A 25,770-nucleotide genomic window follows, 5' to 3' on the forward strand; every position below is an offset into this window, starting at 1 on the left:
TTACTGTGAATTGTACTTTATAGGGCTTTGGAGATAACAAATTTTCTTGTTTATCACTCCTGTGTGTGTCTCGGAGCAAGCAATCTGATCTGTCACATGGACATGTATCTATTTGCTCACTTGATTTCATATATTTCATTTTAAGATTTACTTATCTATTCATTCTAAATCATTTATCCATTAATTTTATGACATCTATTGATTTGTTTATGTATCCCTTCCCCCCCCTCCCCCCCCCTCTAGTGCATATGTGTTCCGAACCCATGGGGTGAAAAGATTACTGTGAATTGTACTTTATAGGGCTATGGAGATACAAATTTTCGTGTTTATCACTCCTCCTCCACATTATGTGTGTGTATGTGTGTGTGTGCGCGTGTTCGCGCGCGCATGTATGTATGTATCTCTCTCTCTCTCTCTCTCTCTCTCTCTCTATATATATATATATATATATATATATGTGTGTGTGTGTGTGTGTGTGTGTGTGTGTGTGAAACTAGAAAATAGAAGGGTGTATAATTCATAATGTTGATGAAAGAAACCATGTCTGAGGACATACATACACATACACACACATACACACACATAATGTGGAGGAGGAGTGATAAACACGAAAATTTGTATCTCCATAGCCCTATAAAGTACAATTCACAGTAATCTTTTCACCCCATGGGTTCGGAACACATATGCACTAGAGGGGGGGAAATGGATACATAAACAAATCAATGGATGTCATCAAATTAATGGATAAATGAACTAGAATGAATAGATAAATAAATCTTAAAGTGAAATATATGAAATCAAGTAAGGAAATAGATACATGTCCAGTTTTATAACTCCCATTTTTATCCAGTATTTAAATTCTGTTTGAAGCAACCGTTTTCACACTTTGATAAGCAGATTCTTTAATTTACAGTTCGACACTACAGCACGTATACCTATCAACCATTTATCCCCCCCTTTTTTTTTTTTTTTTTTTTTACCATGTTTCCTTTTCTTTATTCCCGTCTCCTCATTTGTTTTTTGTACAAAAATATTTCTTTTGGACAAAGAGAACCATGGTTAGTCATCAACTTCCAGGAAACGTACCGCATTCATTCATCTGATATAAGATTCATTGGGCGTTGTATAACTGGTTAAAGCTCTGGGCATGCAGTTTAGCTGTCTGACAAGGAATTTGGTGATCAACTGATTGACTGTCCCCTGTACTTAGCATCCAGAGGAAAGCCTGTGCCAGTTCCAGCCGGTCCAGCAACCTCCGTACCCCTGCCCGGTACACGGGTGGATCAGTGTCATCCAGATCCAAAACACCCGGTACCTTCAAAACGCCTCGTACCCCAGCTGCCCGGAGAACACCCAGGACTCCGTTCACTTCAACCAGCATCACTTCAGCATCCGACAGCATTGCCAGTGTCATTGTGGGTAGGTATGATGTGACTGTTCTATTGAGGAATGCGTCAGCGGAATGAAACTGCTTTATTGTGCCTGAGAACAATGCGCACCACATCAGAGACTGTAAGTGCTTTCTATTACTTTCTGTGTCATGTTTAAAGGAATAGACAGTAAAAGTTCTGTGTATTAATTATTTGATATTCAATGTCGCGAGTCATATTGATTTCCTTTTCGCTGAGGACAGCCTGTAAAAAAGCATGTCTTTCTATTTTCTCATACCATTTCCCTGATCAAAGAAAATAAAACTTTATCAAACATTTTTAATGAAATAAGATGATTAATCAGTTCTGTCACAGATAACTTTGAAAACAAAATCCGTACTGTTTACGCGTGTATGATACAAGGAAATTTCCTCCTTTTTTTCAGCCATTGTGGAAGGTCGAGGGTTGGCGAGGGGAGAGATCGGCATGGCCAGCATTGACCTCAAATGTCCGGTGCTGACCATGTCCCAGTTCTCCGACACCCAGCGATACGTCAAGACACTCACCAAGCTGCAGATCCTCAAACCGCTAGAGGCAGTCATTTTCTATTCATACTTACCCATACTTATTATTGTTGTTGATGGTGGTTGTGTTTTGTTCCTATTCTATTTTTTCATCTCTGCCTTCTTGCTCCTCGTGTTGTTGTTGTTGTTCTTCTTCTTAAAGGGTGGTGTCATTTGGATAATATGCCCCGATGGATTGTCACAACACAAAATTTACGCAAACACAAAAGTTACGGTCTCGTGTTTGTCGTGAACAGTCACTGACTGAGACTCAATGCTTAGGTTTAACACTGTTTGTCGATGCCTTGAAAACGCTTCAGTCATTCACACAAAATTCAAAAATGAATAACTTCATGATGGAAGTCCTTTCGGCCATGGAATAACATATTTTCCAAAACTTCTTTACTCCACAACCGTTTAGATAGTTAACATTGCACTTTATATATCACTTTCTAAAGAGTAACATTATTTCTTACAATATCGTGATTCAAACTGTTTTACCCGTCATGTACAAGTAGGGATTTATTCATTCCTTCATACTTTGCCACATGTCGTATTGAGGTAACCTTGAAGGAACACGTTCGCTTGAAAGATGTTAAAAAATGCGTGACAACATCTTGTTTCTGTTTTTTCAGTTTTCTTTTTCACACAATAGAGTGTAATGGAAATCCCTGTCTTGTAGATCATTTTACCCAGCACAGCATGTGAGAACGGCAATGCCACCAAGCTATTCCAGATGGTCAGTGACGAGTTTCAGCATACCACCATATCCACTGTTCAGCGGAGATACTTCAATGAAACAAAGGGTAGGTCCACGATACACGCGTTTTGACACTGAGCATTAAATACAAGCATATACGCACATGCTAGCAATCACAGACACGCGCGCGCGCGCGCACATACACACACTCACACGCGCGCTTGCATATACACACTCGCACCCAGCACGCACACGAAAACACAGTCAGTCTGTATCGAATTATACCCAACATAGTTGAACAATGACATTTTTGTGTATTGAGCTTTTTATTTTCATTTTTCAGACATGGTTTAAATGTACTCATTGTTGATTAAGGCCAAACGAGACACAGGACGTTTCCATACAGCACACAACCCGCTTACATTCAACTATTCGTTAACTCCATAAGACTGACAAAGGCTCTGCTTGGAGAATCAAGCATCCACTTAATTTTCAGCCGACAAAAATAACAGATCCAGAAAATATACAAACAAGTAAATGACAAGAAAAAGCAGGCATAAATGCACACGGAAAATAACACTTCCGAGTTATAAAAAAAAGAAAACCGACAAAAGTATGGGCCTTTTTCCAAGTATGTTTACACCCCATTGCTGATGCGTCAGAGGAAAGCAATCTGGCAAGCTATGAAAGCTTTGGAGGGATGAATAGAACGGGGAGGCAACCAGAAAATAGGAAACGGGTTTGAAGAAATAAAGAAAGAAATGGAAACTGTAAAAAGAAGAGCAGAATTTTCTATCACAGAAAAGTTCAAAAGGCAAGAGATTTGTTACAAACACTCCTACGGGAGGAGAAAAGAAGAGACTTGCTCAACATAGCGGTGCCGCTACAACTGGAAAATGTAAAAAGAAGAGCAGAAATTTTTATCTCAGAAAAGTTCGCAAGGCAAGAGATTCGTTACAAACACTCCCACGGGAGGAGAAAGGAGGAGACTTGCGGTGCCGCTACAACTGATGGCTGTTGGGGTTGTAAGATACCCGTATGTATTGCATTCGGCAGACCTATTAGAATGCAATGCAGGGGACATACGATTCAATCTCCTAATTTTCCGGTTTCTGCTTAGTATACCTATTATTCATTTATCTTTATTTTAAACACCGAGACAGCTTGCTAGACTCAAGCTCGCAACTTTGGGAAAAGCAGATGTTGAGTCACGTGACGGCGGTTCGCAGCACTCCTAGCGATTCCAGCTGGCAATTTCAAGAGTGCAAATGTGAAACCTGGTAATTCGATATTGGCAACTTTAGGAATGGGAATGTAGGACCTGCTGGCGATTCCAGCTCTCACCTTTAGGAATGCCCATGAAGGATTATTTGATGTGTTCAAAAATGCCCATGAAGGACCATTTGATGTGTTCAATACGCCACTCTAGCAACGCACATTGCAGTACAGGGCCACTTGCAATTTTGAATTCGCAGTTATGGCGAAGCAGAACAACCAGTTGGCCTAATTGTCTTTATTTAGTTAGTTAGTTTGTTTTGGCCTTATACATTCCGATATTTAGCTGCTACGCATAACAATGATAAGAAATAATGAAATAGGTTATGTAAAATCAGAGGCAATGAGATAACTCAAAACCAACCCGGTGAATTTCAGGTTTGCAATACATCAACCAGCTGTGTCTTCCTGATTACAGAACTGTGGAAATGGAGGTCTCGGCAAAGTAAGAAATGTTTCAAATGTCACCTGACTGGTGTTTTAATTGTCAGACAAACACATGGGGGAAAACACACGTGGGTAAAAACACAATCAAACGGTTTGCAAACTAAATCAGAAATAGCAGCCACAACAACAAAAACCAGCAACATAAACTGCTTTTACGAGACGCATATTTCCAGAGTAAATACTTCATACTAAAATGTGGACAAACAGAACGGATAAGGCCAATTACTTGGAGACATACGAAATCGCCTGAATACAAAAAAAAAAAAAAAAAAAATCATTTTTTACTTTGTTTTGATTTTTAGATGTGTTTATTTATTATAGTTGGGTTTTTTATTATTTGTTTTTGTTTTTTTAACTCACAGCAAAGTACTGTAAGTTTAAAATCGTTTACATTTGTTGTTCTCTTTACCTTTTGTAAATTATAGAAGCGTCTTTAGGTTTAGAATGTATATAACAGACAGAGTGTGTCTCCTGTCCTTCATAACCAGTCATAAAAAATGTTATAATTCGGAAGGGGTGTATCTCTTATCTGCCAAATCAAGTGTCTTCCATTGCAAATAATTAAGCATTAAATTTGAACGAAGTAAGGTGCTCACACTTTCAGACAGTTCTCTAATTATTGTTGTTCGGTAGTAGCTTCATTTTTTTTTTTTTTTTTACACCTTCCAGAAATTATTTGTTTGTAATACAGATATTATTGCCTGGCAACTGCGGCAGCTCTACTGAAGTACGTGGAGTTTATACAGAATATCATGTTTGCTCCAGCTTCTCTCAAGATAGTGTTCAAAGGAAGTGAACACACAACCATGATTGGTGGGTGATTTTTGCCAAAACATAATTCAAGCCAGTCTTGTTACATTACTTACTTTGTGTGTGTGGTCTATAACTGTATTATCGACAAGAACCGGGCGTATCACCACCTCTTCACTTTAGATAAATAGTTTGTTATTTCATTCATGTTTTCAGTGTCTCGATATTTGGATGCACACACACACACACACACACACACACACACACACACACACACGTACATATATATATATATATATATATATATATATATATATATATATATATATATATACATACACACACGCGTGCGCGCAGGTGGATCAATGGTGAATATAATTCTTATCAAACATTGGTAGATAATTTTACTTTATATTAGCTTTTATTTAAGCGTCCAGTGGAGGGCATGTTACGTCTATCAAATTTATCTCTTATCTTCGTAACAAAGCATACAGATGATGTTTTAGGAGCAGCTGTGAATGTGCTTTCGATTATTATATCAATATTCCCGACCTGGGAAACAGTCTCACTGTACGTAGTGGGGATGAGTAGGGAAGACAAGGTGGAGTTTGTGATGGGACACAGTCATTTTACCTTTGTTGATAAAATGTTGATTTTTGCTAATGGATGTGACTTGTGTGGATTATTCTTCAACGCAAAAAGTTTGAAACCAAACGAAAAGAAGAAGACGTGTACTTTTTACGAGCAAATGCTATGGGGTATAATGCACACGGTTGAGTGCAGACGCCGTGACAGCGAGGAACCTGGAATTGCTGGAGAACCAGAGAGACCCCAAGAGCAGCCACACGCTGTATGGTGTGCTCAACTACACCCACACACCTGGAGGGGCACGTATGTTGAGGTCCAACATCCTCCAGCCTTCCTCAGGTATGCACAACTAGCAGAACATCAGTCTTGAATAAACGGCTTTATGCAGCTGATAGCAACGTACTTCCCGTATGCTGCTTATGCTTAACTCGGGAGTGTGTGTCGGAGAAGAATTAATATCATGTGTGAGAGACATTGATATTCACGAGCTTATATTGTCTTGTTTCCTGAGATCTGTTTTATGATTTCATATTTTTGCTGTGCATGTTTTTGCCCGACAATGGGGTTGATCCTGTGAGTAGGCCTATGTATGTTGCTTTAGACAATCCCACACGGGACGGAAACAGTTCAAAGATCATACAGTTATCAATCATTATTCAGTTTCGAACTTCGACGATGACATATTTCTACATTATCTTGCTTGTGCAATGTTGTGAGAACACGTTTGCAAACAATTACTGTATCGTTAAGAAAAAGCGAGTCAAGTCATTGAATTAAAAACGACAACAACGTATTGGAACGTGTGCATGTGTCAGACCTGGAGACGGTGACGCTGCGTCAGGACGTGGTGAAGGAACTGACGGAGAAGGAGGAAGTGTTCTACAACCTGCAGGGCGTGATGAGCAAGTTCCTGGACGTGGACCACCTCATCTCGCACTGTGTGCAAATCCCCAAGGTGGACAGCGTGAAGGTGGCCGAGTCTAACATCAACACCGTCATCTGCCTCAAGCACATCTTGGCCCTGGTTCCCGTGCTGCACGAGTTCCTCAAGGACTGCGAAAACCCGCTGCTCAAGGCCTACTGCAAGGTGCGCGGTTGTCAGGGAAAGGTGTCTGTGTTGAAAGAGAGATAGAGAGAGTAGGGGAGGGGGGTGTACGGCTTTGGTGAATTGTTTCCTGTATCATGTAGGCGCCAAAAGACTCGCTTGTGCATCGCCTCACCTTTCATCTATTTTTCATTCTCCATGTTTTTCTCAGTCTTTATTTCTTGTCTCTTTGTCTTAGTATAGGCACATGTTTATCAGTGCTATAAATCATTTTAAAGATACTGTAATTTTGACGTAACTGAAAGTATTATTTGGCTTTGAGACATTAATATTTACGATGATAGTTATGATGATGATAATAACGATAACAATAAAGAGATGGAATTAGCTTAGGAGAAACAATGGAATATAACTGAGCAAAACTTCACGTTACAGTACAGTTCTTTTGCAAATTAAATGATTAAGTATAAATCTTCAAATATCAGTGCAACGAGACCGACTAGTGTCTCCAAAGAAGTCTCCGGCAGAAGGAACTCTTTGAAGAAATACATAAACCAAAAAGTATGAAACATAGCGCTGGTCATGCATGGATTTCACCAAACGCAAATCTAAACTCTTTGCCACATATAAACCCTGACAAGTTCTTGATACGTATATTTAAGTACGTACTGCTTCGAGCTTTCGATTTTCACCTATCAGACCTTCCTCAGTTATTCATTAATCGATTTATTTAACTCAAAGGGAAAAAAATCAAGTGTCTGTGTGTGTGTGTGTGTGTGTGTGTGTGTGTGTGACCTGATGCCATCACAGACTCTGGAAGATGCACGGTTTGAACTGATCATGTCCAAAATCAACCTGATCATTCACGAAGACACCATGTATCAGAAAGGAACACTGCCCATGAGAACTCAGAAGTGTTTCGCCGTCAAGGTAAGAACAGTACATTCATCATGTATTCAGAAGACTATTTTCAATACGGTTATCTTATCGGTTTTTTATTTTATTTTATTCATTTCTGTAAAACGTTCCTCTTTCATACCCTAAAACTTTCTCATCCGCCCACCCATCCTTCCCGACAAGAGAAAAAAGAAAACTTCACTACCTCCGCTTAAAATTCATCAAACGTATGTGTATGAATGCGCGCGCTTGTGTGTGAGTGCGATCGCGGGCGCGTATCTATACTCACATAGATATACATTCTTAAGTGTAATTGTGTGAATAGTTACGTTTCTTAGGTGTGCGTGCGTTTGTGTGTGTGTATGCGTGTGTGAAAGTTTCCCGCAAGATTTATCGACTTGCCTTATAATTGAAAACTGAGTTATGAGGCTGTTGTTCATGCGTTCTACGATATCCACTTTACCATTTGTTTTTATGTTGTTTTTCGTTTCAGCCAAAAGTCAACGGTGAGTTACATTGTTGCTGTTTATTTTCGTAAATTATATTGCTCGGTATTAGCGTAGGCCATACTACTGTGGACATAAAAATGTGCGTGTGCTCTTTTTTCATTCACTGGACAATGATAAAAGCAAAATATGTTTTTGTCCGTAGACTTCTCTGTCTGTTTCTCTCTCTCTCTCTCTCTCTCTCTCTCTCTCTCTCTCTCTCTCTCTCTCTCTCTCTCTCTGCTTTTATTTGCTATATCACCCAGTCTGTCAAAAAGAAACAGAAATAATTGCAGCTATGGCAGCAATACCAAAGTAGCAGTTGTACTGTGACTGAAACAGCACCAGTATCAGATGTAGGCCTGGCAGTTAAAGGCTGCTGTCGTATCAGTTTTGCCAGCTGACAAAATTGCATTTTATTAATGATATTCCGCAATTTCCTCAAAATTTTATTGATTAAATACCTTCATCATCATCATCATCATCAGTTTGGTGCTCATTATGTTATTACCTGCATACCTTCATCATTACCATTATACTTTCGTCGTCATCATCAGTTTGTCCTGATGGTATTACTAACATACCATCATCATTATCATCTGTATGGTCCTCATCTTTTTACTGACATATATCTTCCTCATTATCATTTGAATGGTCATCATCTTTTACTGACATACCTTCATCATTATCATTTGAATGGTCCTCATCATTTTATCAATGACATGCCATCATCGTCATCATCAGCATGGTCTTCATCATTAATTTCATAATAATCGTTGTCACCATCATCGTTGTTTTGTTGTTGACATGAAGTTGTTCTGTCTATCTGTCAGTCTCCCTTCATCTTATTTCTTCATTATCTTTTTCAGTCCGTCTCGCGTTCTCGCTCATGTACTTTTATACATGTGTGTGTGTGTGTGTGTGTGTGTGTGTGTGTGTGTGTAATGTGCTTCAGGATTGCTGGATGTTGCAAGAAGGGCTTACACAGAAATTGTAGATGACATTACAGGTACTGTCTGTCAGCGTTTTTGTTGTCCCTGTCTTTGCCTTCGTTCCTTCCTGTCTGTCTCGTTTATATGAGTTATAATGGGTTACGGTATATCTAGCCTGCATCTTTCCCCGTTAACATGCGCCGTCATGAGTTATGGGATCTTCAACATTTGTGCTTATTCTTTTGCACGCGTTGTCACGGGTTGCGGGACCTTCAACATGCGTGTGTTATTGTTGTTGTGTATGTTGTTGTTGTTTTTGTGCGCTGTCATGGGCTTCAGAATCGTAGCATGCCAGTTTGATCGTTTACATGTGTTAATACACGAAAGAGATTCATGTTTTGTAGCAGTCTGAAAAAATCCCATTCCTAAACCCACAAGCACAACCGGTAACCAACCCTGGATTTCCTAGATGGTGGATACTCGGCTATATCGACCAACATTTTGTGACTGGAAGGGAAAAAACCTCTCTCTTGTAGTCAGCAGAAAAACATACATCTTCTGTATGACTAATTCACGATACGGTTAGAAATAAATCAATGAATAAATACAGAAATAGATGAAGAAAGAAAGAAACAACGAAACCCGAAACATCAGTGCTGTGTTCAGCGATGATCAGACAGCTGGGCCAGCAGTACAACCTGCCCATGAAGTCTGCCTTCAGCACGGTGAGAGGCTTCTACATCCAGCTGTACTGTGGGGGCAAGGACAGCTTCAGCGCCAAGGACCTGCCGCCCGTCTTCCTCAAGGTCACCAAGGTGAAGAACACGCTCAATTTCACCACGCCAGATCTGGTGAGCCTACCTTCATTCTTCTTCTCATCGAGTGTGTTGATTATTCTGTCACTAATGGGGGAGGGGGGGGAGGGGGAGGGGATCTGCAGGAAGAAGCACTAATTCTTAATAAAAAGGATCTTTATTTCGCAGTATCTAGGGTAGATATATAGACCATTCCGCCTAGCGAAGCTCTCCACGGGGAAAAACCCCGACCGGCACAGCTCCAGCCCGTCATTAACCGCTTAAAAAATAATATATTACGTAACTCTTTTTTTTCTTTGATGGTTCACAGGAAAAATAGAGGGGCATGAAGTCAGTTGTTAGCGTCTGGCAGTCACTATAAACACCCTTGACACAAAGGTGCCAGTAGTTCACAGCTGCCTGAGGCCGAGCATTCCAGTCCCGGATTGTTCTTTGGAGGAACCCTGCTTGTCTGTAATGTGGCCTCTAGTTGATCTGTGACAGCTGTTCTTGGTTGAGCAGTTGAAAGGGAGCAACCAAAAGCGATTCTGGAATTACATCAAATCTCTCAGACGTGACAGTACAGGGGTATCTCCACTTCGAGACCAAGGAAGATTATTTGCATCCCCAAAAGAAAAGGCCAACATTCTAAACCACCAGTACAAGTCGGTCTTCACGAGAGAAAAAAGCAGCAAAATCCCAACACCATCGGGAGTGTCCTACCCTGCAATGGCCGAGATCACGATCGACAAGGAAGGGGTACGCAAATTGCTGAAGAACATCAACCCATATAAAGCAGCAGGACCTGATGAGATTCCAGCAAAAGTGTTGAAAGAGTGCGCAGATGAGATCGCGCCCCTGCTCTCTATTATCTTCACCAAATCACTGGCAGATGGATGTGTACCAGACGACTGGAAAATGGCGAACGTGACAGCAGTTTTCAAAAAGGGCAATCGTAACTCTGCTGCTAACTACAGACCGGTCTCCCTCACCAGCATATGCTGTAAGATGCAAGAACACATCCTCGCAAGCAACATCATGCGCCATCTGACCCAACATGAAATACTTGATAACTCACAACATGGGTTTAGAGCCAGAAGGAGTTGCGAAACTCAACTGCTAACATTGTTCCAAGACATCGCCAGAAACCAGGACAACAGACAGCAGACCGACATGGTAATCCTGGACTTCTCCAAAGCCTTTGACAAGGTCCCCCACAAACGCCTCCTCCGTAAGCTGGACCATTATGGTATACGAGGATCGACGTTAGACTGGATCAAGGCCTACCTTTCTGACCGCACCCAAATCGTCGTAGTTAACGACGAAAAATCTGAGCCAGCACCTGTCATCAGCGGAGTCCCACAGGGGACAGTTCTAGGCCCCATCCTATTTCTGATTTACATCAACGATCTGCCTCAGAACATCAAGGCCAATATTAGATTGTTCGCTGATGACTGTATAGTCTACTCTACCATCAAGACAATCCATGACTGTAAAATGCTCCAACGAGACCTCAACACCCTGTCTGACTGGGAACAGCGTTGGGGAATGGAATTCCACCCAGAAAAATGTAATGTCCTTACCTGTACAACATCAAGGAACCCCATCAGCTACAACTACAAATTAAAAGGACACACCCTCGAGCATGTTGACAGCGCAAAATATCTCAGCGTCGACATAAGAAATCATCTAAACAGGAAAGAACATGTTACAAGAGTCACCAACAAAGCCAATAGCATGGTAGGCTTCCTAAAAAGGAATCTAAAAACATCCAATAAAACCACCAAAGCCAATGCCTACCAAACTCTTGTACGCCCGCACCTGGAGTATTGTTCATCAGTCTGGAGCCCGTACAAAGAAGGTCAAAAGAACAAGATTGAAATGGTGCAAAGAAGAGCAGCACGTTATGTACACAGTGACTACGGGCGGACCAGCAGCGTAACACACATGCTGCAAGAACTAGGATGGGAATCCCTCGAATCACGGCGGAACAGACAAAGGCTGACCCTGATGTATAAAATGGTCAACGGCATTGTAGACATCCCTCCAGACAAATTTCTCAAGAAAGGATCCGGCAGAACAAGATCAAATCATCGACACAAATTTGTCCATCTTAGCTCCTCCTCTGACCCTTATAAATACAGTTTTTTCCCATCAACCATCCCCGTCTGGAACTCCCTGCCTGCAACAGCAGCAGAGGCTCCCTCCTTGGCAGGGAGCTGAACAAGATCACAGTTTAGTCCCCCCCCACCCCCCACCCCCACCCCCTTTTTTTTTCTTTTCTTTTTTTCCCCGGAGGGACGCTGCGAGTGACGGTGGGAGAGAATATGTATACATGCTCTTTCTCATTGTCACCCCTTCCGGAGGAAAAGATAGGTCTACTTAGGTTTTAGCTAGGTATTTACGCCTCTGCGCACACAGGTCATTAATAGTCAGTAATGACGGCTGACCTTCCAATTTGAAGATTGAAGAGCTCGTCGTTGTCACGGCGGTGGGGGGCGATGAGTCGGCAGCGCCACTGTTTGTGTGGTCACTCTGTTGCTTTGTACAGGCCCGTGTTACTGATTTGTACCGCAGTTCGTGGGTGGGATGTTTTGGGTGAAATGTGAAGTTGGTTTGGGTGCTGCTGTTCTGATGTGTTTTTTTGTTGTTGTTTTTTCAATTGATGTTTTGATATTTTGTGTTACTGCTTTGTCTCTCTGCCTCTGTTTGCATGTGTTTTGGTTTCTTATTCTTTCGCCCGCCCGCCCCACTCAACTCTCTCTCTCTCTCTCTCTCTCTCTCTCTCTCTCTCTCTTTCTCTCTCTCTCTCTCTCTCTCTCTCTCTCTATCTATCTATCTATCTATCTATCTCTCTTTTTTACCGTCTCTCTGTCTCTCCAGCTATAACCCTCTCCCAGTCTGTTTCTTTCCTCTGTCCCTGTATCACAACATTTGTACTGAGGGACCCCCTAACGTGTCTGCATCTCGTAACATTTTTATATGAAGGCCTAAATGCACAGATATGTAGCATCTTTCCTTTTGTGTATGTGTGTGCGTGCATGTGTGTGTGTGTGTTTGTGTGTGTGTGTGTTTGTAAGACTTGTCAGTGGCTTTAGACTTGCGTGTGTGTGTGTGTGTGTGTGCGTGTGTGTAAGTCTTGGCAGTTGCCTTAGTTTTGTGTGTACCTTGAGCGCAAATGATTATTCGACTAAAGTTAATCAAGTGCTCAATCAGAGATACAGTCAATTAACCAGTCAGTTAAACAGTTCATGATTTACTCATTTCATCAATAAGTCCCTAATTAGTTGCTCCACTTCACCAGCCTCCATCTTCCCTCCCTCACTTTTCCTTTCATCTTCCACCCGCTCCTTTCCTAGAAACTAAAAACAAACTTACACAACCAGCAGGTTGTGGAAAATAACCCATCCTGCACACCAAACGTGTTTCCATTGGGTTTTTTTCTTTTTGTTTCTGTTTGATTCGGGAACAATCAAATATATTCAGTTTTGTTTTAAGTAGCCCCATATTTGTATCCCAGATTGTATTCGCAGCGTATAATTTAACAGTTCATATTTGCTGATTTTATTTACAGATTAAGCTGAATGGTGAGTTTTCTTAGTGTCTGCGTCAGACTTTCTGTGCTTGTATGTGTCTATGTCTTTTGCTATTTGTGTTTGACTCTGTTCTCTGTTTCTGTTTTTGTCTGTCCCTCCACCCCCTACCTCCTCCATCTCTCTCTCTCTCTCTCTCTCTCTCTCTCTCTCTCTCTCTCTCTCTCTCTCTCACCGTGTCTGTTTTTGTCTCTCTCTCTCTCTCTCTCTCTCTCTCTCTCTCTCTCTCTCTCTCTCTCTCACCGTGTCTGTTTTTGTCTCTACCCTCTCTCTCTCTGTTCTCTGTTCTCTTTCTGTCACTCTCATGATTTGTTAAGAGTATCTTCTATAATAATCTTTATGTCATGAAATTCATGTCACAATTTCGCGTGATGCACGTATTTATGCCCGATTTTTTCCTCCTTTTTTATTTGAGTGTGTCTGTGTTTGTGTCTGTGTGACGGAGAGAGAGAGAGACTGTTAATTTGTTTACCGACATATGTTTTTGTTGTTGTTTTTTTCAGATCGCGTGGAAAATTCTCTTGATGAAATCTACCTAATGACTAACATGTGAGAACAGTTGGCAGTTTGTGTTTCTCGGCATAATTTATGACGAATAGACACCAGATGTGTACTTGTGTATTCATGTGCTTTCTCTGTCTGTCTCCGTCTCCCTCTCTCTCTCTCTGTCTCTCTCTCTCGCTGTGTCTCTCATTCACACATATGTATATACAAGTAGTAGTAGTACAGTAGTAGCAGTAGTAGTAGTAACAATAAGAATGATAATGATAATAGTACTTATATGGCGCAAACTCCCCATTTAATGGGCTCTAAGCGCCTCACAGGAAAAACAAACATATACAATAGTGCATAGTAACATACCTCTGCACATGAAAAACAACACATATATGTGTATCTATGCACCAAGAGAATACTACAAATTGCAGTTATGAACACACACACGCACGCACGCACACACACAAACACACACACACACACACACACACACACACACACACACACACACACTGCCCTACACACGCACACACACAAACACCCACCCACAGATACACACACACTACATGATGATTTCAGTAGAGGGTAACGTGTGGTGGGAAGGGGGATGAAGAATGCAGACAATTAGATTTGCTTCATCACACCGAAAGGCCTGTTTGAACAGGTGGGTTTTCAAGTTTGTTTTGAATTGAAAGAAGACATCTTTGGTAATTGGCTGAGATCCAGAGGAAGAAAATTCCAGACATAATGTGCTAGATACAAAAAGGCCCTTTAGCCAAAATGTCTTTGAAAAGGTTTTGGGGACTCGAAGGAGCTTTTCATCAGAAGACCTTAGAGAAACGGAAGGGGTGTAGGTATAAAGGACATAAGATAAGTAAGGTGGGGGAGATCTTCAAAGTGGCAATAAGCCAATATGGCAATTTTATACTGATTTATGTACCGAATGGGTAACCAATCACGTTGACGTAAGAGTGGAGTAACGTGATCCTTTTTTTGGTTTTCTGTATTACGTTTCATTAAAAGCGTTTGTTGCAAGATTTTCACTTTATGGATAAGAAAATGTTATAAGATTTTGTTTCCAATTCAGTCTCTTGATCCGCATCCTTGATCCGTTGTTCTTGAACATTACACACAAAAAAGATATACAAAATGAATATTACACAGGAAATACACATTTACATGAACACAGGAAATATAATGCTGACTTAAGATTTCCAAGGTTGTTAGCTCTTCTATTGTCTTTATGCCATATGCAGTTGTTGTTTTGTTGTTCATTTTTTCGTCGACATCTGCCTTACTTCCGATTTACTGAAGCAGTGACATTCAGCACTTCCCAAGCTGTAATTCAAAGTGGAATATCGCTTACGATGTTTCATTTTTAATCATTGTTTTAAGCTGAAGTTGTAAGGTGCTTTCCTTGTGGTTGTTTTCAGAGTAATGAAAGAACTGCTGATGTCAGTACGGGAGCTGATCTCGGTGCTGTACAAGCTGTCAGAAATCGTGTCCACTCTGGACATGCTTCTGGCTTTTGCCCACGCCTGTACTCTGTCCTCTTATGGTCAGTTATGTATGTCTGCGTGTTTCTCTGTGTATGTATATGTCTGTGTCTGTCTGTGTGTACGTGAGTGGGTGTGTAGGGATTGATGTAGGTGTGGGCGTGTACATGTCACCATGAGCAAATGAGAGTAACATACTGAGATTTATTAAAATCGTTTCAGGGAGGTCTGCAAAGATTTGTAAGGTGTTTGTCTGTATACACAGTGTGTCCAGAATTCACGGACACCTTGGCCATCAAGATGGGACGTCACCCTGTACTGGAAAAAATCGGTGCCGGCAGTACTGTTCCAAACAATACAGTTAGTATTTTGTCCAACGGTTCGTTCATGCATTCATTCATTCATTCGTTCATTCGTTTACCTACCATTTCTCTTACTTTTTGATATGTCATTGCTTTCGAAACAATGCACTTCCAGAAGTCTGTGCAACCCCGTATCACTATCCCAGTCATTCTTTCTCACTCGCATGCGTCAAGGAACTCTCCCCCGTCCTGCATATGCATTTTGCGTACATGTGCATGCTACGTATTGAGGAGATGGATGCATGTATCAGCGTGCACGAATCATTTCAATTCAGTCGTATGTGTAACCCATTTATTTAATCATTTTTCAGTACGCCGCAGAAGATTGCAACTTCGTCGTAATAACCGGTCCTAACATGGTGAGTCCACACAGCCATTTTCCCTTGTTTCACTGTAACCTTCTTGTCCATGTCTGGGTTTTATACTGTAAAGAAAAGGTTTGAATACGTCAGCAGAATCTACTTACTGTTGTCTTGTCTCACTGAGTACCATATTAAAACACTAACATTGTGAACAGACATGATTGTGTTTGAAGTCCATAAAACACTGCTCATTTCTGTGCCTGTAACTTTATTTCTCTTCCCTCTTCGTTCTTTCGTTGATCGCTTCTTTTCCGTTGTATTTCGCTTACCCATTCGTGCTCTCTGCTGACTATTCATTGATGACACTCCGATATGAGAAGTGCTGTCACATGAACACTCTTACACACGGTTCGACGTGCCTGACCCAGTTCTTCCCAAATGACTTCCATGCCTTGTCTGCCTGGGTGCTTTTTATGCAAGTTGGTATGGAACGGAGCAATGTGTGCGCATGCGTAAGTATATGTATGTGTGCGTGCATGCGCGAGCGCACGTATGTGTGTATTTGTATGTGAGAAACTCATATTTGTCTCTTTACATCTTCCATGGCGGTGGTGTTATTTTCATATTATGCACGCTATGCGTTAATCTGTGCATGTTTATGCATGTGCGCGCTCGTGTGTGTGCGTGTGCGACGTGGATGTGTTTGTGCACGCGCGGACACAAGTCTGCAAACAAAGACACCACAGTGTGTAAAGAAAGCGTTTAGCGGATGCCTCTCAACGCCACTTAAAGTGTAGACTTTTAACTGAAGACTTCAGTTTTGGACGTTGTGTCAGGCGACACGAAATCAATATGGACGGATTCTGTGTGTGCTTGTGGGTAATCGGGGTGTGCACGTGTGTGTGTGTGCATGTGTGTGCGCGCGTGCGTGTGTGTGTGTGTGTGTGTGTGTGCGTATGTGTGTGGATGTTGTGCAGAGCGGGAAGTCGACGTACCTGAGGCAGGTGGCCCTGCTGCAGATCATGGCTCAAATGGGCAGCTTCGTGCCTGCAGAGTATGCCTCCTTCCGCCTCACCTCCCACATTTTCTCCCGGGTGGGCAGCGATGATGACATGGAGACCAACTCCTCTACCTTCACTCTGGAGGTAGGTACACCTTTATCTGGGTCTCATGCGGGGTTATGGGTATCCTTGATAAATGGTTATGCTAGAGTTATTGGAGGAAAGTCAGATAGTCATTCAAAACTATGGATCCCAAAACGATCCTACTCTTAAACGCACTAATAAGAAGGCTTATTTTGTATGCTTCCAGATGAAGGAAATCAACTACATCACCCAGAATGCTACAAATAACTCGCTTATCATTATAGATGAGCTTGGTAGAGGTAAGACTGCCTAGCTGTGTCATTCATTTTTGTAGCATGAAAATGCCGCAAATACTTGTATGACACACTCAGTCTTTTCGTCTGTCTGTTTCACCCCCTCTCTCTCTCTCTTTCTCTCTCTCTCTCTCTCTCTCTCTCTCTCTCTCTCTCTCTCTCTCTCTCTCGCTCTCTTCTCATTCTATCATGTAAGTTGGCCAATGTCTCAATATCTTCACCGTTGGAAAATAAAGATCCATTTAATCATTTATTCATTCATTCACTCTCTCACAGAATCTCTTTCTCGCTCTCACAGTGTGTTTGTGTGTGTGTGTGTGTGTGTGTGTGTGTTCGTGGCATAGACAAAGAGAGGAGAAAGAAAAAAAAGAAAGAGAGGAAGAGTTTTCAAATGAAAACTTTTACCGATGTGTCGGAATGTCGTCGTGCATCTCCTTTTTCTGTTATAAAAAAAAATATAAATCATTGTTAGCCCTATCTCTCTCTCTCACACACGCACGCGCGCGCGCGCACACACACACACACACACACACACACACACACACAATCACATAATCATACACACAATCACACATTTCTGTGTTATCTACAGGTACCAGTGCACAGGAGGGTGTAGGAATCTGCTGGGCCGTGTGTGAACATCTTCTGAAGACAAAGGTAAAGAAATACAGTCAGTGAACATTTCCCCATTGTCCGTCCCATCGATGTCACTGTCCTCTGCAATTTTAGTAATTCAAATTGTCAAAATGTTAAAGAAGTATGCTAGATAATGATAATGCAGGTTTCATTTGTTTGTTTGGTTTGGTTTTGTTCCGAAAACCCTGTTGATATCACACACACACACACACACACACACACACACACACACACACACACACACACACAAAGGGACTATTTTTGAAAGTATCCAGTACTAGCCTTATTGTTTGTACAGTATTTGAACATTATCCTCTGTCTTTTAACAGGCGTTCACCTTCTTCGTTACACACTTCTCAGAGCTGACTGCCATGGATGGTCTTTATGCCAATGTGGAAAAGTAAGTTTGTATGTCTGTGTGTGTGTGACAATACCTTCTTTCACATTCACTAATGAACAGTCCAGAATTCCATTTGTTGGTCATTCATCCGGTGGAGCATACTGTGCACGAAAGCACAGAGAGCGAAAAAGGAATAGCCTGAACATCGCATTATGATGAAAAAGCGCGTTTGTTTTCACCTCTTCACTCACATAAACAATGTTATATTCTGTCGACATGATAATTTACTACTAAACAGGATATCGGGATATCATTATGAAAAAACAAGTTGACACCAATAGAGAAGATTTCCTGAAACGTCTCACTCAATATCAGTGTTGCATTCTCGATACGTTTTTAACACCCCGATCAGTGCTTTGCTGAAAACTAGTTAAAACAATGTCCAGTGTATGAGTTTGTCCTTTCTCGTATTTTGAGTTAACCGTGTGTTTCCATCACTGTTGCCAGCTACTTCTTTGAGGTCCATCGGTCTTTCAGCCGCGAAGGCAGTTGTGAGAAAATCACCTACACACACGTCATGTCCCGTGGCAAGACCCAAGAGAAACACTATGGTCAGTACTGTGGTGTGCATACATGGAGCGAATTAGTCCTTTTTCTTGTCTTCGGTGTCGATACAATGAACCCTCAATCAAAGTCAGAGAAGAAAATATTGACGTTTTATACTTCAGCTCATTGTTCATCCAACAGTCTCTCTCTCTCTCTCTCTCTCTCTCTCTCTCTCTGTGTGTGTGTGTGTGTGTGTGTGTGACTGAGTTATATTCCATGTTATTTTTTATGTTTCGTGTTTAACTCTTGTTGTTGTTGTTGTTACTGTCTACAGTGTCCGTACTGATGTTCTTTCCTTTTTCATTTTTTGTGCGCGCGCTCGTGTGTGTGTGTGTGTGTGTGTGTGTGTGTGTGGTGTAAAGAAGCTTTCAGCTTATCCAGTTTACCCTCAATAAAACATTTGTTCATTGTTCTCTCTCTCTCTCTCTCTCTCTCTCTCTCTCTCTCTCTCTCTTTCTCTCCCGCTCGCTCACTCCCTCTCTGTCTCGATGTCGAATGTTGTGCATTAGCCGTCACTGAACTTATTGATTCTGACCTGTTACCAGTGAAAATGCGAGTTATTTTTCCATAATGAAAACCTATGTGAAATTGATATTGTCCATCGCGTGGAAATGACCCCAAAAACGAACTGCATTTTCAGTGTCATTGCAATGCCTGTGCAGATAAAAGTAAAATCTGTTTTGCAAAATGATTACAATGTTGTAAATCTTCTCTGTAGCATCAGCGAAACCGTAACAATTAAGAGCGCAACTAAAATTGTCTGATGAGCGATGAATGTTTGAAAAATCATAATTGATCAACTATAGAATTCAAGATGATTCTAGACTGTGTGTGTGTGTGTGTGTGTGTGCGTGTGTTACTGTTACCTTTGAAAAGTGAATAATTCAGGTGAAATATTGTTATTCACCCCTTGTCCAGGGGCCTTTAAGGCTTAATGGACAATGAATATGTCAGTGTCAGAGTCTCTTTCTGTGTCTATTGTGTCAGGTCTGAAGCTAGCGGGGATGTCAACGATGCCTGGTGAAGTGCTGCAGGATGCTGAACAGCTTGCTCACCACCTGGACACCCTTAGAAAGGTCAGTGCCGGGTCCACTGCACTGACTTCTCTTTCCGCTTGTGGCATATCTGACGTATCGCTGAAGCGTGACTCGTGTCACTGGTGACAGTAGCTTTTGTGTTTTAGCTGGACGCGATCTCTGAAATGATAAAGGGGTATGAGCGACTTGTAACAGTTACATATATTTCAACACACACGCACGCACGCACACACGCACACACACACACACACACACACATACACACACACACGCGCGCACTCACACACGCACGCACGCACGCACACACTTTATACGATACTATCATCTTTGTCTTCACTCGCCCGCTCTCTCTCTCTCTCTCTCTCTCTCTCTCTCTCACGCACGCACGCACGCAGGCACACACAAAACCACATGCGCGCACGCACACACAAAACCACACGCATAGTCATGTATATATATAGAAAAAAAAAGCTGAAGCGAAAGAGGGGTCCTATCTGTTGTGCACACAGAAGAACCAAGCAGTGGATCCCGAAGTGTCCCGCCAGAGAGCTGTGTTCAAACTGGCCACCAAGCTGTTACAGCTGGCACGTAACTCGCGTCTGGAAGAACACAGCCTGCGTACCTATCTCACCAGTTTGCACCAACAGCAGTTGGCTCAGCTTGGTCACCACTCTGAGGGAGAAGGAGGGGGAGTCGGAGGAGGACACGGGAATACAGGGCGAAGTACCGCACTACAAGGACATAGGAACGAGGAGGAAGGACAGGACAGGACAGGGAAAGGACAGTGGAACGGTGGGCAAGGACGTGGCATGACCCGTCCTGAGCACAGCCACCTCCCGGCCAGTCGGTCCCAACCATCCCTCCCTGACCAGCCACACTTACCACAAGGTCATCACGTACAGCACAGTACAGCAGACAGGGAACAACAACAAGACACACAGCGGCAACACTCACATCCTGCACAACACTGGCCTGATCATACTCTCACACTGTCTGGTCACCAACAGCTGTTGGACGCCAGTTCACTGTTGGCCAGTCAGCAACAGGCGGGTAGATGTCAGCCACGTTCTTCAGAACATCCACACGATCGCGTCAGCACGTCAAGCAACCAGCGCCCACAACGGGACATGAAGCAATATCAGACAGCAATGCAAGGTTCACTGATACAGACAACGAATCCATCAAACAAGACAGTGAAGGAAAACGTGGGTGACAGACAGTCAGCACGTGCAGAAGCCGAGGAGGACGGGTGGGAAACCTCACAGGGGTGTGATGCGAACAGACGACGTGCGCATTCTGGGGACAAGGCAGCACAGGGCAGTAGAGAACCAGTGCGACATCTTCAGGGACAGGAACACTGCCAGAAGTATCCTCGACATGGTGATGAACTGAATGTCAGTCAACCAGCTCGTGATTTCTGTTCCAGTTGAATCAGTTGTGATTAGTTTTCAGCTTTCTTTGCCCTTCTCCCCCCCCCCCACCCCACCCCATCTCTCTCTCTCTGTCTCTCTCTCTGTGTCTCTCTCTAACCTATTCCGGTAATGTTTCTTATCATTTCGTTTGTTTGTTTCTGTAATAACACTGTTGGGAATTGGAGTGTGTGCACTTTGCTTGCGCGCTGTGTGTGTGTGTGTGTTTGCGTGCATGAGTGTGTATGTGTTTTATAATGGGTCTATAGACCTGGCAACAAGACGGTTCCTCAAATTCTTTAGCATTCAGAACAGTTAGAGGGGGTCTCTCAGAGTACCACGCATACAGTTTATCCCTTTCTCGGCCATTTGTTCAGGCCTCGTAAAGCCGTAGTACAAGTAATAACACTCCAAACTGAAGTGGACCAGGTATGACGTTTGCCGGCTCATGGAGTTGTTCTGTATTGGTGTTCACCACAATATTATGACACTTTCACGGTGGAGTACCTGGTGCATCATTCCACATGGCACTTCGAGCAAGCTGGGGAGAAAACATCTGTCAGTTGCTAATGTTGTTATTACTGTTGTAGTATTTTGTGTTGAAAAGAATGTCAAACCTCACGGGGAAAAACACAGTTCGTTGATGCAGTTTGTATTAAAAAGAATGCTAAACTACAAGGAAAAAGTTCAGTTGATTGATGTTAATGCTATCGGTTTTTGTTTTCATTTCGATGCTTTTGGTTAATACTCTCCCTTGAAATTAAATGATGGTTTGTGAGAATAATTAAAAACAACAATTATTTTGATTCAGCCATGAGGGCACTTGAGAGGTGTGTGTGTGTGTGTGTGTGCAGTTCAGTTCTCTCGACTGTAGCAATAGGGTTGCGCTTTCACGATGTGTGTGTTTGTGTGTGTGTGTGTGCGCGCGCGCGCGTTTGAAAGATAGAGAGATAGAGAGTGCTTCCGTGCGTGTCTGCAAATATCGTGCATGTCAGCAACGACAGCCATTTTTCATTGTCCCCTCGAGTGATACCAAAGCAGCTCACGCTGATGAGCGAATACTTATGACATCTGCTGCAAGTGATAGGTCTTCCTGTAACATGAGTTGGAGCACAGTGTATTAATATTTGCTCTCAACAAAACGAGAGGGGGAGGGGGCTTTGAAAAAAGACCTTAAAAAAGGTTAAATGTCCCATAGCCTTTCACAGCCAATGGGGCAGTGATTTCATTCCAACTGTGTCTGGGGCTTGTCATGGGAAGGCTGGGCTAAACCCTCTCCTCCCGCCTTTTTAACCCACCCCAACTGAAGTCAGTTACCCATTCATACCTGTGTAGAGGGAGGAAAAAAATATTTCCGAAGGACACAACACTATACCGAAACGTGGCCACGAACCCTGATCAGTGCATCACTGAACGCCTGGAAGACTTTGCCACAGCGACCCCGACGGGAGGGAGGAAAAAAGGGGGGGGGGGAAGAAAGAAAGACAGAAAGAAAAGAAGAAGAAATGAAAGAAAGAAAAGAAGAAGGAAAGAAAGAAGTCAAAAAGAAAGAAAGAAAAGAAAGAAGGCAAACGAAAGAGAACGTTCAGTTGACAGAAGAAGCTCAACTTGCGAAGACTCACAGACTTGCCTTTCAGTCTGCAGCAATCGTTTATGTGTACAAGCGGCCTTTTTTTCACGTTTGCCGACCCGCTTTTGCTTGCCTTGCATAAATGGCACAGTGATCATTGTATCCTGATATAAGGGATCTCTCTCTCCCTCTCTCTCGTGAATGTATTATAATCAAAAGCCACGTTTCTGTTTGCTGCATGTGTAAGGCTGCTGTTATTCGATCCTGACAAGGACATAATTATGGCAATGTACTTAAATGAAAATTCAAAGTGTGTGTGTTTTGATCCGAGCGCTTGCATCCGCGCGTACTTGTGTGTGTATGCTTATGTCCATGTGTTTCCGTGTCTGTATGCGTTCGTGTTTGTGTGTGTGTGGAGATGTGGGTGTCTGCGTGTGTATTTGTATTGAACAGAAAGTTGACAGCCTGGGTTACGAATATTGATTATTTCCAAAATAAGACAAACATCGGAGCTCAGTAAGTAAAGACTTGTGACACGGTTTGTCCATGGAGTGTGGAAAGGGATTCATGACGCAGAACTTGAAGCGTGGGGATGGGGAAATGCGGCCGGGGGAAGGGGGGGCGGAGAGGTGGTGCCTGGCATGGGGTTGGGTTTTGAGGCAGACTGGCTTCAGCTGGGCGAAACCAGTTATATCTGGTTCAGACCGCCCGCCGGAGCACGGCTCAATGAGGACGGTGAAAAAATAGGTCACAGACCACTGAACCAACATTCTGACACGCATGAGCGAACCGGCGCGTTCACTGTCGGTTCACTGTGTCAAGGGTGGTGTTACAATCTGTATGTTCTGATCACTTAAAAGTACACTCTTTTCACAGTACACGTTTTCGTATTTTATGCTCTTTTTTTTCACCAATGCCCAAGGGGTGTCTTTTGAATCTTGTCTTCATTGACCAGGATGATATTTCAGCCTTCCTCTAATTATCAGAGAAAGACAGAAAGAACCCAAAACAGTAGGAGGAAGGGTGTACAACTCTTGGTGCATCTCCATGCTGTTTTACCGACACTTTCGGATTGAAAATATTTTAGTTTTCGGATTCAAAGTTGTTTCTTCTTTTTCTTTCTTTCTTTCTTTCTTTTTTTCTTTTTCTTTGTGTGTGTGTGTGTCTGTACATCACTAGAAGGTAAAAGTACTGTGGATTAGTTTTTTTGCTTCTTTGCTCTTTGTGTGTGGGGGGGGGGGGTCTGCCCCTTCGTCCGCGCCACTTCAGTCCACTTGCACCGTGACTGCATTGCATGCTGCTCATCCTCATGCACAACTACACCCAGACCCTATCTGCTTCGGCCCAAGCGCTAGCAGTCCACACTTAAATATATTATGTCGTCAGAAGGCCACACACCAGAGGAGACCCTGCATTGTTGCTGAGTCACTTGGGTGGTATTTAGTAGTTCCTGTTTTGCCATACGCGGAGCACGCGCTTGTTAATCCTCCTTCACGCAGCAAGTGGTTGACTGGCTCATAGAGTTCTCTTGTACAAATTGAAAAGTTTTGTTTTGCCATGCTTTGTTTCGGACGAAATAGTTTAATTCTTTTTAAAGGAATTGATCACATAAGCAGAGATGCAGTCATAAGTTGCTTTGATGATATGCGAATATGTCGCTGATCAAGCGCCAACACCAATACATTCAAAGGAACAATTTGACGGGACTGTGCCCTGGTAAATAATGCATACAGGAATGGACACGGCTGGTTTGACGACTTCATTGCCATCCAAACAACAGAAGGACGCACATGGTGTTGCTGTGAACAGGGACTATAGTGTGAATTTGCATACCTCTTCTTTCCACGGTCTGGTTTTTAGGACTGCCAGTTTACTCTGCTGTGTTTGCACATTGTGTGTGTGTATGTTGTTATGTTTTTCCAACTATTCCGAGTCCGTCCCGATCACCCATCTCCCAGCACTCCATACCTGCACACCCCAGAAAAAGCCACAGCATGCATGCCTCACCCATTCATCCCTCAAACAGATAAATAAATTAACAGACTGGAAATTAAAACGGCGAAAAAGCGAGAGAGCACACGCAAAGGGAATTAGAGACGGGGAACGAAATGGCTAAGACTTTCTTCTTCTCTTTTATAGGACATGTGATATGAATTATATGCACAATATACACAATTAAGCGATACTATCTTCACATAAAACACGTAGTATACTACAAACAGGAAATGTTATGCATTTAAGATAAATTGAACCAACAACAACAAAAAATAATAATACGGGGTCTTGTTCAAAGCGCACACATGCGCGCGGGGGCGCGCACTGCACGCACACGCATTCTCTCTCTCTCTCTCTCTCTCTCTCTGTCTCTGTCTGTCTGTCTGTCTCTCTCTCTCTCTCTCTCTCTCACACACACACACACACACACACACACACACTGATTAAAAGCAACATGAAAACCAACACACGACGGCGTCAAGTATGATACCCCACCCTCAGTCACCCAGGCCAAACACCACATATGCAAACAACATGCAAACTTTCATTTTCTGTGGCCTCAGATGCATGCAGCTCATGGAACAGTTTGTTCTCTTGTTAATTTCTATTCTTTGGAAGTGTTTCATATGAACGTCTTCATCAGCCAAAAAAAAAAAAGAAACAAGAAAGAAAAGGGAAGGGAAAAAATCACACTCGGTTTTTGTT

General features: G+C 42.5%; 1 protein-coding gene across 1 annotated transcript; it reads left to right on the top strand.

The window, feature by feature from the left end:
• Positions 1 to 263: 263 nt before the first annotated feature.
• LOC143289496 (mutS protein homolog 4-like) lies at positions 264 to 23,817 on the top strand. Its single transcript, XM_076598521.1, has 26 exons — positions 264 to 268; positions 1,211 to 1,419; positions 1,816 to 1,964; positions 2,616 to 2,739; positions 4,287 to 4,353; positions 5,047 to 5,168; positions 5,889 to 6,032; positions 6,509 to 6,780; positions 7,549 to 7,668; positions 8,129 to 8,141; positions 9,076 to 9,129; positions 9,719 to 9,903; positions 13,421 to 13,433; positions 13,943 to 13,988; positions 15,368 to 15,492; positions 15,696 to 15,790; positions 16,104 to 16,151; positions 17,072 to 17,239; positions 17,406 to 17,478; positions 18,065 to 18,129; positions 18,438 to 18,508; positions 18,956 to 19,059; positions 20,042 to 20,130; positions 20,601 to 20,724; positions 23,037 to 23,179; positions 23,647 to 23,817. The coding sequence occupies exons 1-26, from the start codon at positions 264 to 266 to the stop codon at positions 23,815 to 23,817; spliced, it is 2,799 nt and encodes a 932-aa protein (XP_076454636.1).
• Positions 23,818 to 25,770: the final 1,953 nt, after the last annotated feature.

The sequence above is a fragment of the Babylonia areolata genome, chromosome 1, assembly GCF_041734735.1.
Source record: "Babylonia areolata isolate BAREFJ2019XMU chromosome 1, ASM4173473v1, whole genome shotgun sequence".
In the NCBI taxonomy this organism is placed as follows: domain Eukaryota; kingdom Metazoa; phylum Mollusca; class Gastropoda; order Neogastropoda; family Buccinidae; genus Babylonia; species Babylonia areolata.